Raw genomic sequence first — 19,562 nt, 5'->3', positions numbered from 1 at the left:
TCATCATTTTCTTTAATATTTCGTCTCCAACCTCAACAAATCCAAAAATTATAAACTGTCATACCAGCTCCTTACTCCTCTCTACTGTCTCCATTTTCCTGTACCATTGACAACTATTCCAAACCACCAGGGACCCATATGTTATCCATTCTCTCCGACTTATAAGAAGGATTGAAATTCGTAGCTGCCTCCAGTTTATCAGTATGGTCCTCGCCGCCTATGATGTACCAAACACCTAAAGGAGATGAAAGAAAGAAAAAAAAAAGGGTTGGACAAAAATGGAGTTGGCTTGATGTAACACCACGTATCGAAAACAAACCAAAAATCATCTTTTCATAAATTTGCAGGTGCAATCAACGGTTACCATCGACTTACGTAGCATCACTCACGGCCCGTGTTCCACATCCGTCTATTGTGACTGAAACTCCCCCAAGACGCAACCCAAAAATTTTGACTAAGTGTTGAACGACGGATGGACCTATGGTCTATATCTCAAACTATAGTCCACAGTTAGTATCCATTATCAAGACCCTAATTACCCACTCTCTGACAAGAATCATGCCTGACCAGCACAGTCCATAGATGGACCTACGAATCGAAGGTCGAAATTAGCGGACAGTTTGGGGGAAATTGCAGTACGGTCAAATTAATATGATCATACCTCTTAGAAAAAAAATGAATCAGTAATCCCATGACCTATCAAATGATAGGTAACTGATTTAGCTTTCCATAGCAACCGAGTTTTCTCAAATCAGACTATAGAGTGAAAACTTATGCACATTTTAGAAAAGGTTTGTCGAACAAACCCAACCTGTGGACCCAAACCACAAACTGTCAATTGAATGATGGCCCGTTCGTACAGTTCTTCGTTTGGCCGTGTAGGAATTAACTCAGGGGTCTTTTGGTCTTTTCTTAATTCGTTTAAACACTAAGATACGTCGTTTTGACACAAAATCATCAGAATTTAGTTTGTTTATGACTAGAAACATAAATAAAACTTAATTAAGTAAAAATAATAAATCATAACGTAGAAAATTATAAGCAAGAAAGGAGAAAAAGATCAAGAACCCTAGTTCAAGAACGCAACAAGGTTCCAATAGTTGCAGCCCTGAAATCTAAATATTTCTCCATGGATTTCATCACCAGGTATGTGGGATTTCACTAGTGAGTTCCTTTCACCTATTAGATCCCTATTTTTAGTTAGATTCTTGATTCTCATATCATGATTATAACTAGGGTTTATTGAAATTCAACAGAACTTTATAAATTAATTAGTTAGATGTTACAAAATAAGATATCCATGTTATTACTCAATTTATCACATATATTTCAGTACTCTCTCTATATATTTTTGTGTTCTTGAATTATACATGGTAGGTCAGATATGTCAGTTCGTCAGTTATACATGGCTCATTTATAAATGCATAATTACCAGATGAATTGTTCCATTGTTAGTTTACATGTTTAGTATTTAGTTATGCAATATTTACTGAAACTCAATCATAAAAAAGTTAATTACATAATTCATTGGGAGTAGCATAATATCGTGTTAGACTAAGGTTCATCATACCCAATTAGTCTCAGAATTACTAGACAAGTAGGTTGTAAGTCCCCTAGGTGGGATATCAGTTTAGTGACCACGCCATCATGCCTTTATACTGTTTGCAGGTTATATTGGATCCTCTTGATGTGTCATATACATCGGACTTCAAATTTAGCTCATGTGGTTTTATTATTGGTTATCAGTAGCTCCAACGATTTTGTCGGACTCCATTGCATTGACAATTTATCAGATACTGAGTATTTAGTTTCAGCATGTTATAATTTTGTCATCGAATTTAGTTACCTTAGAATTCAGTATATCATGTTTAGAGTATTATAGTTGATTTTGTGCTTGATCAGTTATGTTTTATTTCATCTTTACTCTATCCTACATGCTCAGTACCTTCATGTACTGACTCATACATGCGCTTCATATTCTCGTGATGTAGGTTCAGGTTCTCAGCATCCAGATCGTGCTTAAGTCGATTTGCGATCTCCAGTTCAGCAGATTTCAGTGGTGAGTCCTTATTCTCTAAGAACAATAGTCTTTAATTCATTTCAGTCATATAGTTTCAATTTTTTCTACACTAAACTAGGACTTGTTCCAGCATTTATAGTCATTTAGAGGCTTATTTCAGACATTGTTAGTTTCAGCTTAGTATTGAGTTAATAACTTCTTTGTATTAAACATATTGTTTATTTCGTTTATATCATGTATAGAATATGGGTATTCTCAATCTTTTCAGTTAAAATTATTATTTAGCTTCCACATTCAGTTTATTATCTTTAGTATGCTCATGATCATGCTAGAAGGGTTAGCTTGGGTTCAGTTATGGTCCTAAGTTCCATGTCTGTATATCAGGGTTGCTCGGACCGGTGTGAAGCGCACCACAGCTAATGAGAGGGAGACCACAAAGTACTTTAGGAAAACATCACTTTCTTGTACCTTTTATCGCGCATAAGGTATGATATTAATCCACTCTTACTTGACGTTCTACGTTTCAGATCACGCCTCCTCATAGAGCTAACAATAGGAATGAGAATTCTAGGATTTCAAACGCAACTCCTCTGGTCCCAGATAAAGAATTCTCCAATGCTGAAATCAGGAATGTCATACATATGTTGGCTTAGAGTATGACAAAGAAGAACAATTGGTGTCATGCTCTGGTGAATGCAAATGGTGGATCAGTAGGCAAGGATGCATGACTTTGTTAGGATGAATCCACCTGAGTTCTTAGGATTACAAACTAATGAGGCTCCTCAGAATTTCTTGGATGAGAATAAGAAGATTTTTGAGGTAATGCAAGTCACTTGGAATGATCGGGTTGAGTTGGAACCATACCAGTTGAAGGACGTTGCTCATATCTGGTACACTAAGATGAAGGAAAATAGGGGTACAGATGCAGCTCCTATCACTTGGAACTGCTTTAGTGAGACTTTTTTGAATAGGTTTTTCCCAATATAGTTGAGAGATGCAAAGTCTTGGGAATTTATAAATTTAAGGCATGGAAAGATGATGGTCCAAGAGTATGGGCTGAAGTTCAACAAACTCTCCAGGTATGCTCCTAAAATGGTTGATGAATCCAGGGCTAAGATGAATAAGTTCTTGTATGGAGTGTCAAATTTGATAAAAAGTGAGTGCATAAATCCTATGCTACTAGGAGATGAACATATCTAGCCTTATGACTCACGCTCAACTCATTGAGAGTGATAAGTTTAGGGAATGGGACAAGTAAAATAAAAAGGCTAGAACTGGGAAATATGACTATTCTAAGTAGAAATCGGGTGATGGAAATAGCTCACAGATTCAGTAAAAGTATTAAGCTCCAGCCCCTTTGTTAGGTTGTGTGCCCTCCTCAAAGAACAGGTATGACTAGAAGGTTAGAGTAACAGCCTGTAAGTCTCAGGGAAGTGATTCATACACCAAGACTTACCCCAGTTGCCCTAAGTGTGGTAATAACCAACCAGGCGAGTGTCTCACAGGAAAAAAAAGATTCTTTGGGTGCAGTTAGTTTGGTCACAGGGTCAAGGAGGGGGTATGGTAGAGCTTAGTCGACCGTTTCATCATCCCTAGCAAGTCGCCCAACACAGCTGGGTAACTCATGTAGTGCAGGTTTCAGTCAATTCAAGAATAGTTTGTATGCTCTTACGGATTGCCAGGATCAAGAATGTTCTCATGATGTAGTCGTTTGTACGTTATGAGTCTTTGAACTTGATGTTTATGCAATGTTAGTCCAGGACTACTCTTTCCTTTGTAACTCCTTAAGCAGTACAATTCCATGTCAATCAAGAAACTCTCTCATAACCATTCATTGTCTCTACTCAAGTCGGTAACCCAGTTATAGCTAGATGGGTATATAGAAATTTCCCTGTCATAATATTTCATCAATTCACGTCAGCAGATCTTGTAGAGTTGGAAATTGTAGACTTCAATGTCAATCTAGGCATGGATTGGTTACAATCCTCCTGTTCCTTAGTAAATTGTTGAACTAGGATTGTTCTTTTTCAGTTTCCATATGATCCAATCTTAGAACTGAAGGGTATTACCTTAGCCCCTATGGGCCGATTCTTTTCTAACCATAAGGCAAGAAAGATGATCTCTAAGCGTTATCTCTATCATCTACTTTGGGTTAAGGATTATAGATCTAAAACCCTAACTCTCGAGTCAGTTCCACTAATCTGTTAGTTTCTAGATGTATTTCCAAAAGATCTTCTCGGAGTACCTCCTGAAAAGGAAATTTACTTTAGAATTGATCTCTTTCCAGATACCTAGCCAATTTATATTCCTCCTTACAAAATGGCTCCAACAAGGTTTAAGGAATTGAAAGAGAAGTTTAAAGACCTTCTAGAGAAGATCTTCATCAAACCTAGTATTTCACCATAGGGTGCACTAGTATTGTTTGTGAAGAAGAAAGATTGTTCTTTCAGAATGTGCAATAACTATAGAAAGATGAATAAGGTCACAATCACGAATAAGTATCCATGCCTAGGATTGATGACTTGATTGACCAATTTCAGGATGTCAGTCACTTCTCAAAGATGGACCTCAGATTGGGTTATCATCAGTTTTGAGTCAGAGATAGTGACAATTCAAAAATAGCCTTCAAAACATGGTATGGTCACTGTGAATTTGTAGTTATGTCATTTAGACTAACCAATGCTCTTATAGTATTCATGGATTCGATGGATAGAGTGTTCAAATAGTATTTGGACTTGTTCGTTATCATCTTTATTGATGATATACTAATTTACTCTAGGAATGAGGATAAACATGCGAGTCATTTGAGAATTGTTCTGTAGACTCTCAAGCATTTCCTGTTATTTTCTAAGTTTAGCATATGTGAGTTCTTGTTGCATTCTGTTGGTTTTCTTGGTCACATCGTATGTAGTAAAGGGATCCGAGTAGATTCACAGAATATAGAAGCAATTAAACAATTACCCAGACCAACCTCTACTACAAATATCAGATGATTCTTAGGACTAGAGGGTTACTACAGAAGGTTCATGGAAGGAGTCTCATCTATAGCCTCACCATTGACTAGGTTAACTAAGAAGATGGTAAAGTTTTAATAGTCAGATGATTGTGAGAAAAGTTTGCAGAATTGAAAACAACATTGACTACAATTCCTGTCTTGACTCTACCAAAGGGTTCATATGGTTATGTGATCTATTTTGATGCATCTAGAGTTTGACTAGATTGCGTGTTAACGCATCGAGGTATGGTTGTAGCAGATGCTTCTAGACAGCTTATGGCTCATGAGAAGAACTTTCAAACTCATGACCTGGAGCTTGCAGTGGTGGTGTTTGCACTCAAGATTTGGAGAAACTACTTGTATGGTGTTCAAGTAGAAATGTTCATTGATCATAAGAGCCTTCAGTATATGTTCACCCATAAAGAGTTTAATCTTTACCATAGGAGATGGCTTGAGTTCCTCAACGATTATGATATGAGTGTGCATTATCATCTTGGTAAAGTAAAATATAGTAGAAGATGCTCTTAGCAGATTATCTATGGGTAGTGTAGCCCATGTTGACGATTATTTACAAAAGTATCCTTCACAAAATCACAATTATGGTAAAAAAGATGTAAAAGTCCTTTTGAAGGTTATTTGTTTCTTTAAAGTTCTTATTCATGTATTAAATTCTTTTGCATTACTAATACCTAGAAATCAATGATATTAGTAATATACTTCCCAATACACAATAGATTGTACATAAAATGTAAAAATGTATCAAACAAGGTACTACTAATACAAAGATCTAATGCAAGCTTTCTTTTTGTTAATATACTCTACAAAATGACCCCTTAGTGTTCAGAGAAGCTTGTAGTGGAAAAATGCGACAATGAACTTCTTAACTTGGTTAATGCGTGAAACACAATTTCTAAATAAAAACATTCAAAAGAAATAGAGCAATACATAAGAAGACGTTCTTATTAAAACCTAGAAGATAGATATCAAAAAATCTTACCTAGATAATAGGAAAAACAAAATAAAATTTAATGATCTTTCAACATCTATTTATTGTTCTTTTGAACGTTATTCTCCTTTTACCAGATTGGCAAAATCTTATAATTCAGTTTTATCATTATACTGTCATCGTACTTCATATATACAACTTGAAGTAGCCATCTCTTTCCCTTTCTTATGTAAACTTGAAGTATTTTCTCTTAAACTATAAATGTACTCCTCCACTCTTGCCTCAACAACAAAACCTCAAGTCAAATTAGAATCTTCCTCAAATTTACTCTACTTTTACAAGATTGACAAAATCTTATATTTATCTTTTATCATTATATTGTTCATAATAATTCATCAACACAACTTGAAATATATATAAAACCCCGTAGCAAAAACACACCAAAAACTACCTTTACAGAAAAAAATATAAAAGTGCAACCAACGGCGGCAACGACGGACCGAAGCCTGACCCACGGTCCGTCCTGCACAACCGTCAATCAGATCAAAAACTTCCAAAAAATTTAGTTTAGAAAAATTTGTTAAGTCTTGTACAACGGACGGACTTATGGTCCATAGGTCAGAGGACTGTCTGTAGTCCATGGCCGTCGATCGATACTCCCTTCACCAACTCTCTGACATGTATACGGATGACCAACATGGTCTGTAGGTGGACCTATGTTCAGTAGTTCTGTTTGTAGTTGAAAATCTTTTTAGATAGTTAAAGGGAAAAGCAGTTTGGTAAACTTTAAATGGTCATATATACTAGCACAAAATGAATTTGATGTCCCATGACCTACCCACAAATAGATAATTGAATTAGCTTTTCATATAAACTGAGCATGATAAAATCAAACCCCAGTTTAGTAAAGGACAATCGAACAGGCCTAGTCGACAGACCCAACAACGGGGCGTCGGTTAGACGACGGACTGTTAGTCTGGCCAGCGTTTGGTCAAACATAACCTTATCCAGGGGTCTTTTGGTGTTTTCTCTCTTTGTTTAAACCTTATGTTATGTGGTGTTGACATTAAATAATTAGATTTTAGTCTGTTTAAGTGAAGAAACATAACTAAAATATATCTATATCAAATCATTAATTCAAAAGTTTGAAAATTAGAAGCAAGAAAGGAGAAAAAGCTCAAGAACCCTAGTTCAAGGAAGAAGCAAGTTTCCAGCAGTTCCGAACAGAAATCTATGTTTTCTCCGTGAATTTCATCACCATGGATGTGGGATTTCACTAGTGGGTTACTTTCACCAATGGGTCCCTAGTTTTAGTCAGATTTTTGATTCCCACATCATGATTAGACCTAGGATTTCTAGAACATTGATAAAACTTCATTAATTTATTAAATATATGTTCCAAATAAGATTATCATGTTATTATTAAGATTATCGCATGAATTTCAGAACCGTAGATTTTTATTTAATTAGATCTTGAATTACACATGCTAGTTAGATATTTCAAACACTTCAGATATATATGCCTCAGTTATAAATGCATAATTACCAGATTAATTTTTGCATTCTCATTTTGCATGTTCAGTTTCAAGCTATCTAGTATTTACAAAAACTCAAACATAAATAGTAAATATAAATAATTCAATTGGAGTCGCATCATATCGAGTTGGACTAGGGTTCAGCGTACCCAATAGTCCCATAACTACTAGCCAAATTTGGTTGTAATTCCGCTCTGTTGGCAATCAATTTAGTGATCATGTCAACATTCCGTTATACATTTGGTAGGGTTTATTGGGTCCTCTTGATGGGGTGTATACATCGGACTCCACATTTAGCTCATATGTTTTTATTATTCGTTATTAGTAGATCCTACCAAACATTCAGACTCTCTGCATTGACCATTTATCAGTATATTTTGTATTTAGTTTAAGAATGTTATAAATTTGTCATTGCTTCATCTAGCTCAGAATTTAGATTATTATGTTAGTTGTTAAGTTTGTTAAGTTATGTGATATTTAAGCTTTACTCAATCCTAGACGCTCAGTACCTTTCAAGTACTGACGCATACATGCTCTACGATCTTCAGTTCAACAGATTCAGTGGTGAGTCCTCATTTTCTGATGAAAACAGTCATGCGTTTCATTTCATTCTTTTAGTCATTTAGTTTTAGTTTTTGCTAGATTTAACTGGGGCTTGTCCCAACATTTTAATTCCAATTTAGAGCCTATTTACAGATATAGTTAGATTCATGTAAGTATTGAGTTAATATTTCCTTTGTATTAAACTCATTGTTTTCAAATATCTTAGTTATAGAATATAGGTATTGCCCATCTTTTCAAATTTAATTATGATTTATCTTCCACATAAGTTTAATAACTTTAGTATGCTGATGATTATTCCAACAGGGATAACTTAGGATCTCTTGTGGTTCTATGTTCTGTGTATGCTTCTCGGGGGTTTCTGAGGGCGTTACAAAACTTTGTATCAGAGAACGAGGTTCAAGATTCCAAGGATGTCTGAAAAAGCCACATTAATAGAGTTTCATGGGTGTGAATTGTACCATATCTTCTGAGAGGGAGGCTAGGAAGTGTTTTGGGAACTTCACTTTCTTGTTACTCCTATCGTGCGTAAGGTATGATCATATTCCATTTTAACTTGACATTGTGCTCTTAAGGTCATGCTTTATTGTAGAGCTTAGGCATGGAATGCTAATGCACACAATGCTAATTCAGTTCTTCTAGTACTAGATAAGAAAGTTCTAATGTAGATTTTAAGAATGCCAATTCATCTTTTGGCTCAGAGTATGAATAACTAGAACAATCAGCAGGTTTGAGTTCCTACTAATTGAAATGATCGATTAGGGGCAATCAGAGTTTCTTATTTTGTTAGGATGAATCTGCCTATGTTTTTAGGTTCATAAGTTAGTAAGGACCCATGAAGTTCATTAATGATGGTAAGAAAATATTAGGTGTGATGCAAGTAATTGGAAGTGATAGGTGAAGTTGGCATCCTACTATCTTAAGGACGTGACTCACATATGGTTGAATTTACTAAGTTGAAAGACAACACAGATGACTATGTCTTTTATAACTCAATATAGCAGTCCAATTCAGTGTTAGTCCAGAAACTCTCTCAGAACCTCTCTCAGTCTCTTTTCGAGTAGGTGACCCAGTTATAGCTAGAAATTGCCTGTCACAGTCTCTTAGAAACTAACCTCAGCAGATCTAGTAGTGTTAAAAATGGTAGACTTCGATGTTATTCTAGGCTTGTATTGGTTGCACTCATGTCATGCCTCAGACGATTGTAGAGCTAGGATTGTTTGTTTTCAGTGTCTAGACGAACAAATCTTAGAATGGAAAGGTAGTAGCTTAGCTCCTTTGTGTCTATTTATTTCATACCTTAAGTCCAGAAAGATGATATCTAAGGGTTATCTGTATCATCTAGTTCGGGTTAAGGATTCTAGCCATGAAATACCAACTCTTGAGTAAGTTCGTGAAGTCTATGAATATCAAAAAGATCTTCCCACAGTTCCTCTCGAAAGGGAAATCGACTTTAGAATTGATCTCCTTCAAGATACCCATCTTATTTTTGTTCCTCCTTAAAGAATGGTTCAAGGAGAGCATAAGTAATTCAAAGATCAAGTGAAAGACCTTCTAGATAAGGGCTTCATCAGACCTAGTATGTCACTATGAGGTGCACCAGTTTTGTACGTAAAGAAGAAAGATGGTTCTATTAGAATTTGCATTGACTATAGACAGTTGAACAAGGACACAATCAAGAATAATTATCCCATCCCCAAGATTAAAGAATTGTTTGACCAACTTCAGGGTGCTAGCCATTTCTCAAAGATTTACCTTAGATCGGGTTATCATCATCTCAGAGTCAGAGATATTGACACTCCAAAAATAGCCTTCAGAACTTGGTATGGTCATTATGAATTTGTAGTTATGTCATTGGGATTAACTAATGTTCCTACAACTTTCCTTGATTTATTGAACAGAGTGTTCAAACAGTACTTGGACTTGTTCATTATCGTCATTATTGATGATATCCTTATTTACTCTAGTAGAGAGAAATAACATGCAAGTAATTTGAGAGTTGTTGTGCAGACTCTCAAGGATCGCCACTTATTCGCTAAGTTTATCAAATCTGAGTTCTGGTTGCAATCTATTGCTTTTCTTGGTCACATTGTATCTAGAGAAGGGATCCTAGTGGATTAAAAGAACATAAAATCAGTGAAACAGTGGCCCGGACCAACCTCCGCTATAGATATTAGAAGTTTCTTAGGTCTAGCGGGTTATTACTGATGGTTCGTGGAAGGATTCTCTTCCATAGTCTAACCATTAACTAGGTTTACTCAAAATATGGTCAAGTTTAAATGGTCAGATGACTGTGAGAAAAGATTTGATGAATTGAAAACAAGATTGAGTACAACTCCTGTCTTGATTTTACCAGAGAGGTCAGATGGTTATGTGATCTATTGTGATACATCCAGAGTTCACCTAAGTTGTGTGTTGCCTCAAGACAACTTCAGGTTCATGAGAACAACTATCTAATTTATGACCTAGAACTTGAAGCAGTGGTGTGTGCACTCAAGATATTCAAACACTACTTGTATGGTGTTCACGTTGATTTGTTCATTGTCCATAAAAGCCTTTAACATGTGTTCACCTAGAAAGAGTTGAATCTTCGCTAGAAGAGATGGCTAGATTTCCTTAAGGATTAAGATATGAGTGTGCACTATCATCCTGGTAAGGCTAATGTAGTAGCAGATGCTCTTAGTAGATTATCTATAGGTAGTGTATCCCATGTTGAGGAATAATGGAATGAGCTAGTTAAGGATGTTCACGGGCTTGCTTGCTTGGGAGTTCGCTTATGCGCATATCATACAATGATGTAACAGTTCAGAATGGGCAGAATCTTCTTTGGAGGTGGAGGCTAAGAAAAATAAGACAGTGATCCAATTTTGCTTTAACATAAGAATACAGTCCACAATCAAAGGGTAGAGGTTTTCGCCGAAGGTTGAGATGGTGTATGTCGCTATTAGGGTTAATTGTGTGCTCGTGAAGTGGACGAGTCGAGAAAACATTTTCTTGCAGAAGCTTATAACACTATGTATTTTATTCATACAGGTGCTACATACCACAATCTGCAGGAAGTTCTATTGGTGGAATGGCATGAAGAGGGATATAGCAAATTTTTAAGTAAGTTTCCCAATTGCAAGCAAGTCAAGGTAGAAGATTAGAAACCAGGAGGTATGACTCAATATATCGATATTTCTACTTGGAACTGAAATGTGATCAATATGGATTTCATTACAGGGATACCTCGTACTCGCAGACAGCATAACTCCATTTGGGTGATAGTTGTTACGCTTACTAAGTCTTCTCGCTTCTTGGAGATCAAAACTACATATTCGGCAGAAGACTATGAATGGCTTTACATTATTGAGATTGTGAGGTTACATGGGGTTCCTTTGTCAATTATCTCAGATAGAGGTTCTGAGTTTACCTATCATTTCTACAAGTCATTTAAGAAAGGTATTGGTACTCAAGTTAACCTTTGTACATCATTTTATCCACAGACGGATGGGCAGGCAGAGGGTACAATTTAGACCTTAGAGGATATGTTGAGAGCATGTGTGAACAATTTCAAAGTTAGTTGGGAGCATCACCTTCCTATTATTGAGTTCGCCTACAACAATAGCTAGAATTCTAACATTCAAATGGCCTTTTATGAGGTTTTATATGCGCATAGATGTAAATTTCATGTTGGTTGGTTTGAAGTTCGTGAAGCAACTTTGATAGGGCCCGATTTAGTCTGTTATGCTATGGGGAAAGTGCAACTCATTAGGGAGAGACTTATGGCAGCCCAAATTTGTTAGAAATCTTATGCAGATGTAAGGACAAGGGAACTTGGGTTTTTCTGAAGGTCTTACCTTTGAAAGGGGTTATCAGATTTGGAAAGAAAGGGAATCTCAGTCCTAGATATGTAGGCCCTTACAAGATCTTGAAAGGGTTGGCAAGGTGACATATGAGATAGAGTTGCCAACAGAATTAGCAGCAGTGCATCCGGTCTTCCAAATCTCACTCTTGAAGAAGTGTGTGGGTGATCCAGCCTTTGTAGTGCAATTAAAGAGTGTGGCAGTGAAAGATAGTCTTTCTTATGGGGATGTACCAGTTGAGATTCTTGACCGTCAGGTTAGAAGGTTGAGAAGTAAAGAAATCGCTCCAGTCAAGGTTTTGTGGAGGAGTCAGTCAGTAGAGGGACGTACTTGGAAAGTAGAAGCAGCCATGAAAGCCAAGTATCCTCACCTCTTTTCTTCCGATTCCACTCCAGCTTGAGGTAATAGTTCCTCTTCAATTTTCCAGTAAATCAAGCGTAAATTAAATTTTAGAATCATGTTTCCTCAGTTTGTATTTGCATTTTTATCATAATTGAATGTACTTAGAACTCATTTAAGTTAAAAAAACTTAGTTCTTAATGTTTAGTAGTAGGGTTTGCATCTCTCTCCCTCTATTTTATCTAGTTTAGTCTTCATTCGAGGATAAATGTTCCCAAGAGGAAGATAATGTAACACTCGTAGCCAAATAAGACAAAAAAAAAATTTTAGAAAAAAATCTTTAGGTGCAACCAACGGTGGCATCGACGGACCATAGTCTGAACCACGGTCCGTCCTGTACAACCGTTGATGGGCTAAGAAACTTCCAAAAATTTCGCGCAGAAAAATTAGTTACGTCTTGGACGACGGATGAACATACGGTCCGTAGGTATGACGACAGACCGTAGTCCATGAACATCGATCAATACTCCCTTCACCCACTCTCTGACAAGAGCTACAGATGACCAGCACTGTTTGTAGGTTGACTTACAGAATGTAGGTGGAAAATTAGCAGATAGTTAAGGGGAGATATAATTGGGTCAATTTCAAATGCTCATAACTCTTTGCACAAAATGAATTAGGTGTACCATGACTTACCCACAGAGTAAGGGCCTACCGAACAGGGCCAATCGACATACACAACGACGGGGCATCGGTCAAACGACAGACTGTCAGTCCTGACCGTCGCTTGGTCCGACATCAACTTATCCAGGGGTCTTTTGGTCCTTTTCCACTTCATTTAAATCTTATGTTATGTCATTTTTACCACAAACATCAGAATTTAGTCAGTTTAATCCTAGAAAAATAACTAAAACATATCTAAGTCAAATCATTAAATTAAAAGTAAGAATATTACAAGTAAGAAACGAGAAAAAGCTCAAGAAAACTAGTTCAAGAACGAATCAAGTTTCGAGCAGTTCTAGCCCAGAAATTTAAGTGTTTCTCTGTGAATTTCATCACCATGTATGTGGAATTTCACTAGTGGGTTTCGTTCACCCATTGGGTCCCTAATTTTAGTTAGATTCTTGATCTCAAATCATGATTAGATAGTGTGTCTAGAATTTTGATAGAACTTCATGAATTTATTAAATATATGTTCCAAATCAGTTTTATCTTGTTATTACTCAGATTATCGCTTGAATTTAGGAACCCTTGCTTTGTATTTCTTTAGTTCTTGAATTACACATGCTAGTCAGATATTTAAGACACTTTAGATATACATGACTCTGTTATAAATAAATAATTATCAGATGAACTGTTGTATTCTTAGTTTGCATGTTTATTTTCGAGCTATCTAGTATTTACAGAAACTCAGACATGATCAGTAAATTTATAGAATTCATTGGGAGTAGCATATTACCGAGTTTAACAAGGGTTTAGCGTACCCAACAGTCCCAAAACTACTAGCAAAGTAGGTTGTAAGTACCCTCTGCGGGCAATCAATTTAGTGATCACGCCAGCATGCCTTTATACCTTTGGAAGGGTATACATCGGACTCCACATCTACCTAACGGGAGGAAAATTGAACTTTATTTAAGAGGCTTATCATTGTCTATATAAGATTGCTTCGACCAGACTCTTAAGGGTAATAAATAATGCTTAGATTAGTCTAATCCACATCGACAACTCAAATATAATATCGATATGAACACGAAAAAAATTAACTTAATAAGAATTTTGTTTGACTACATAAATCTCGGGTACATCTTTTAATGCACTTGTTAGTCTAATAACGAAGCCACACTTTATTACTCTCATATAAGGGTCATAATACCACACTTGTACCAGTAAAATTTATTGCAAAGTAACACCTTAATTCCTTATCTAGTTTAAAGCTTAGTTATTTTTAGGGTTTAACATATACTATTTAGTGTTTTAAAGGGTAAAGAATAGTGTTTTTTATTTTTAGGGGTTTTTGGGTTTTTTAGGATTTTTAAGGATTAGTGTTTCTTAGGTTTTTTAAGGTTTGTGGTTTAGGACTTAGGTTTTTTTATATTTTTAGGTTTAGAGTTTACATATTTTTAGGATTTAGGGTTTAGATCCTTCTGTTATATACGTTTCGCATATATCATTTATGGCTTTATTGGGTTTAGAACTAAGAGATTTTTAGAGCAAGAAGAGAAGGTTTAAAATATTTGACTCTGTTAAATATTAAATTTTAATTAGTATGAGAACCAAATCCAAATGATTATATTAATTAAGTATAAATTATGAAAAAAATGAATAATATGATAAGTAAAAGTGGACCAATCCTATACTTTAAGGACTAAAAAATTATTTAAAGATACTAACTTACCATTGTAAAAGTGGACCAATCCTATACTTTAAGGACTCGGGTGATGCTAGTTGATCACGAAATAGAGAATGTTGGTAAAAATGGTGGATTTAATGAAGTCTTATGACTACAAAGGTGACATCTATAAAAATATATTTCAATTCAAAACCTTTGATTGTTTTTATATAATTAAATTTGGTTTGGTTACCTATTCACGATAGATTTAATTGATATTATGCTTGTTGTGATTGTAACATCTATTCCTTTTTAGATTTTTGTTTTTATGTACTAAATCTTGAATTCATCTTTAACTTATGTTATAACACAATTTCTATATTTTTTATGCTCTTTTAATTATTCATAATTATTCATAAATGTTTTTATGTTGTTATAGAAAAATAAAATTTGATTGTTTAGTTTTTGTTCTTGTTATTGGCATGTTATATAGTCGATGGTCTTCCTCCATAAAAATTTATATGTTTTTTCAAAGGGGTGGGGGGACTAGTTTATAATCTTCTGATAATAGTTGTCTAGCTCCAATTTCAGTAGATGTTCTAGTAATTCCACAATTTTTGAAACAATATCTCATAAATATCACTTCAACAATTCAAGATCTCCAAAAGAGCAAAGAAGTAGTCATTGTACATCAAGCAAAAAACCAATAAGTGAATCTCAACAAAAGAGAAGCAAATGAAATCATGGGACAATTACCTGTCTTATAAATGATATTCATAATCAAATCCAAAGAGCACTAGAGTTTCCATTTTGAACTACCAATACCAGCAACATTTTTGCGAGAGGGGAGAGCCCAATACAAGAGAAAATCTGTCATGCACTTTTTTATGTTCAACCCAATACACCAACATTGAGAATACATTAAAAAATCAATTACTTCTATGAAAAAAATATTGCTGGTGTGCTTCAACAAAATGTTTGGTTTAGTGGTGTGCTTCAACAATATCAGTATAGACCATTATTAGAAATGTTTGGTTCACCAAGACTATAATATCGAATAATAGGATACATTACTCATAGACCTGAGTCCGCATTTAACACATGGAATCGTTATGCTCAAAGTGAATACAACTTGGAACTCAATGTAGCTCATAAGACAACACATTCATATAGCAAGATAATGTTTGATATAGGTATTGGAAATGTGACGATTAATGACTAAAATATGAATGTGAATGCAGGAAATACAAATTTGGTAGCACAACGATGTATTATATTGATGTTTAAAATGCGACTAGTGATGCACTTGAAACAATAAATGCTTTTTAAGCAACATATTGCTGAATTAAATATGTCTTACCGAGCAATATAATCACAACAAATAAGAGTGATATATATGGAAGTGATTCAATTAAGAAGGAAGATAGTGATGGATATTCTAATTTTAAACATATGGGTTATTTGTTCCAAAATCTTGGACCTTCAGATGCTAACTTACCCAATTAATATGACACTGAGTTTGATGAAGATTATTATGATGATTAGGTTAGTGATTCAATATAATATGATATTATATATATTTTTTGTTTGATTTGTTGGTATTACCTAAAATTAATATAAATTTACAACAAAAGTTGACTACACCAGGTGTTGCATATCTAATGGTTTAACACTAATCTATATTGTTGTAAATTTATATTGATTTTGATCTAATTACCACAATTAAACAAAAAATATATAGAACATCAATTAAATATATTAAATCACGTACCTGATCATCATCATAGACTTAATCAAACTTATTGTCATATGAATTGGGTAAGTTAGCCCCTAAAAGTCCAAGATTTTTGAAGAAATTACCCATATTTTTGAAATTAGAATATGCAACATAATTTATAGCTGTTAATTAGAATTTACTGTTTGTAGTTCGTTACTAGTAGGATTTTCAGCATTAATATAAGACATCATTGTTCTACTTGAATCTGTGTTTGTATTTCCTCCATTCATTCAAGTTTTTGTCATTAATTGTCATATTTCAAACATCCATATCAAATATTATTTTCTACCTGAATGTGTTGTTCTATGAGCTATGTTGATGTCCAATTTGTACTCACTTTCAATATGATGATTCCAAGTGCTAAATGGTTAGCCAAACTAATGAGTAATGTTTCTGATAATTTGGTCTAGTACTCGTTGTGAACCAAATATTTCCAATTATGGTCTATGTTGATGTTTTTAAAGCACACAATCAACATTATTTTTCATAGAAAAAAGGGTTTATTTAGTGAATTATCATTGTTTGGGTAATGGAGTTGAAACTGAAATTTTGGAGAATAGAATTTCTTTTGAATTAAACTCTCCCATCTAGCTAAATTGTTTCTATTATTGGGAGTTAAAAAGGGAAACTCTGGTCATCTTTAAATTTGATTAGGAATATTATTTTGATGAAGGAACATTAATGCTTGTGTAGGGACTAAAGGAAAACATCTTCTGTAGAACAAACGAACTAACTTTTGAGGCTTAGACTTTTGGTCTAGTGGTAATATTGTAGCATGTGATATGTGGGTTAGGAACACTTCATAAACATAGAAAAAACATTGTATTTAAGTGGAAAATGATAAAAGGAGGGGGGGGGGGCAATTATCCATCACGTTTCAAATTGTGTGTTAATGACCATCGGGGATTTCTTGGTTACCAAAATAAGAAAAAGAAAAAGATCAACACTTGTTCTGATGTCTTGTGAAACAAAGTTATTTATAGAATTATTTATCATGATTGGTCAATATACAGTCTAGTATGTTTCAAATTTTATCCACCACTAGACTAGTAAATAAATTGGCAAGGATGATTATGCTATATATTATTATAGTGTAATATTATTGTCTACGCAAAGAAGATGATAACAAGAAAAATGCTAAAGATATGCATTGGTCTAGCGTTGTCATTTTTCTTTGGTTATTATTATTTTATGAATAAAGTCCTTTGGTTATTATTGCTACTGTAGGATTGCTAAGAAGTTGTCTATTAGTAGACTAGAAAATGTCGGAGTTGCAAAGGAACAGTATTTGTAACTAAGTTACTAGAACAAACGAAGGAAGGAGGTTATCTATAAATGCATACCTTGATTTGGAATACGTACAAGAACCTTACTCTTATTTATTGTGTGAATTATATTTTAATGATCATTATTTGCCTTCTCTATTCTTCTTTATTTCGAGTAGCATGGAATGCGTACTCATTCATTCAAGGTTTCTTTGTATACAATGTATGCAGTACGCTTTATATTCGTATGTACCATAAATTATGAAAAGTACCTAAATATTAATTTAATGTTTACAAAAGCAGATGCATTTACATGATGTTTGTGTCTGAATACAACAACAACCATGTCTCAATTCCAAGCAAGTTAGGGGTGACTAAAGTGGCATATCCAATAACATCTTCAAGTGTATTCAAATTTTAAAGAAGTCAATAAAAAAGATTGATGGATGTGTGCCCAAAATTTCTTATTCAAACTACACAATATTTAGCTAAACCATAAAAATAGTTTAATAAACCTACAATTTTATAACGAAAAAACTAACATGAAATATCAAAACTTTGTCTTGTATCTTGTGGAACAAGTTATTTATACAGTTACTTAACATGAATAGTTAATATACAGTCTATTCTATTTCAAAATTTATCCACCACTAGACTACTAATAATATTGACTGAATGAGTATGTTATTTGTTATGACATATTAGTATCATTGTCTATGTAAAGAAGATGTTTACAAGAGAATACTAAAGATATTCATTGGTCAAAGGCTTGTCATTTTTCTTTGGTCATTCTTTTTTTTATGAAAGCCCTGATGTACCGTAGTGTCACGGTAGTTTCATTGCTTGTTCCGTACGATTGGTGTGTGTCTTGAGCCTTTTTGCAGTAGTTTTAACATCTTTTTATCTTTCTTTTGCAGGAAAGGTGTCAAAAAACAAAACGCATAAGGTGGTTGAGGTTTAGTGCAGAAGTGACCCACGAAAGCCATTAACGGACCGTAGACAGTGACCATCGATTGGATGTTCAGGCATTTGTAGAAACTCAAGAAATCTTACCAGGTGTGTGGATACAGAAGAATCGTCGGTCCGACAATTGATCGATTGATCGTCCTTGTAAATCGTCGATCTGTTAGAGAATTCCCAGGACCCGAAGATCAACTGTAGGTGCCTCGACAGACCGTACTGTTTGTCCATTGATTGGATCAGAGAATATGCTAGTGGAAGGATAAAAAAGATGCTAAGTCTAGAATTATGGAGGCATTTGATGGTTCGTCATTTCATCGACGGACCGTCTATGGGGGTCGTTGATTGAAGCCGTGTTTTTGGACCACTATCCTTATTTAAATTCCTTTTATTTTAGGACAATATTTTTCTATAAATAGGGTGCAAAACCTCTTTTTTGGATTGGATTCTATTACTATTTTTCTTAGTTTGTTCTTGGAGATTTGTTTTTGCAACGTTGGCATTTATTCAAATTTTGGGATTTAATTTTCTAATAATTTTTGTAGTTTCAAGTTGAATTTCTGGACTTTTTTCAAATTTGTCAAAGTAAGTTCATGATTTATTGTTTATCAACCATGAATTATGTTCTTCTATGCAATGGTATTAAAATCCACAACTACGGTTGTGGGAACAATGATTGATTAACAAAGTAAACCAATCATAATACTATTACTCAAATAGGTTATTGTATCCATGATAATTCTTTCGGCTAGAATTCTTTTTAACGTGTGCACGTACTAGAATTCGTCTTATTGTTACTTGCCAGATCAAGGATGTAGTTAATGGGAAAAAAATTATCAACATAGATCTAATAGACTAGTCTCGATTAGTGCGCAGTAATATCGAATATTATTCTTAATATGAAGTTAATATGAAGTAAAGACAAGGGTTAGTAGCTTAGACACACGTAGTCGGACTAATATATGGGGTGAAATTCTCTAAATACCGGAC

The 19,562-nt window shown here is 34.5% G+C and overlaps 1 protein-coding gene across 1 annotated transcript; it reads left to right on the top strand.

Annotated features, from left to right (window-relative positions):
- The first annotated feature begins 5,261 nt into the window (after positions 1 to 5,261).
- On the top strand, positions 5,262 to 12,302 carry LOC138338854 (uncharacterized). The gene is made up of 4 exons (XM_069289939.1): positions 5,262 to 5,511; positions 11,091 to 11,162; positions 11,280 to 11,561; positions 12,076 to 12,302. The coding sequence occupies exons 1-4, from the start codon at positions 5,262 to 5,264 to the stop codon at positions 12,300 to 12,302; spliced, it is 831 nt and encodes a 276-aa protein (XP_069146040.1).
- The last annotated feature ends 7,260 nt before the right edge of the window (positions 12,303 to 19,562 follow it).

Source organism: Solanum lycopersicum, chromosome 10, assembly GCF_036512215.1.
Source record: "Solanum lycopersicum chromosome 10, SLM_r2.1".
Lineage (NCBI taxonomy): Eukaryota > Viridiplantae > Streptophyta > Magnoliopsida > Solanales > Solanaceae > Solanum > Solanum lycopersicum.
This window is presented reverse-complemented; position numbering and strand designations above follow the sequence as displayed.

Excerpts from the sequence above, each read along its gene's own strand:
- LOC138338854 (XM_069289939.1), top strand. The coding sequence starts at position 5,262 with ATGGTTGTAGCAGATGCTTCTAGACAGCTTATGGCTCATGAGAAGAAC. Across the intron at positions 5,512-11,090 it reads GAGTGTGCATTATCATCTTG|GTGCTACATACCACAATCTG; the intron begins GTAAAGTAAAAT and ends TTATTCATACAG. Across the intron at positions 11,163-11,279 it reads GGGATATAGCAAATTTTTAA|GGATACCTCGTACTCGCAGA; the intron begins GTAAGTTTCCCA and ends ATTTCATTACAG.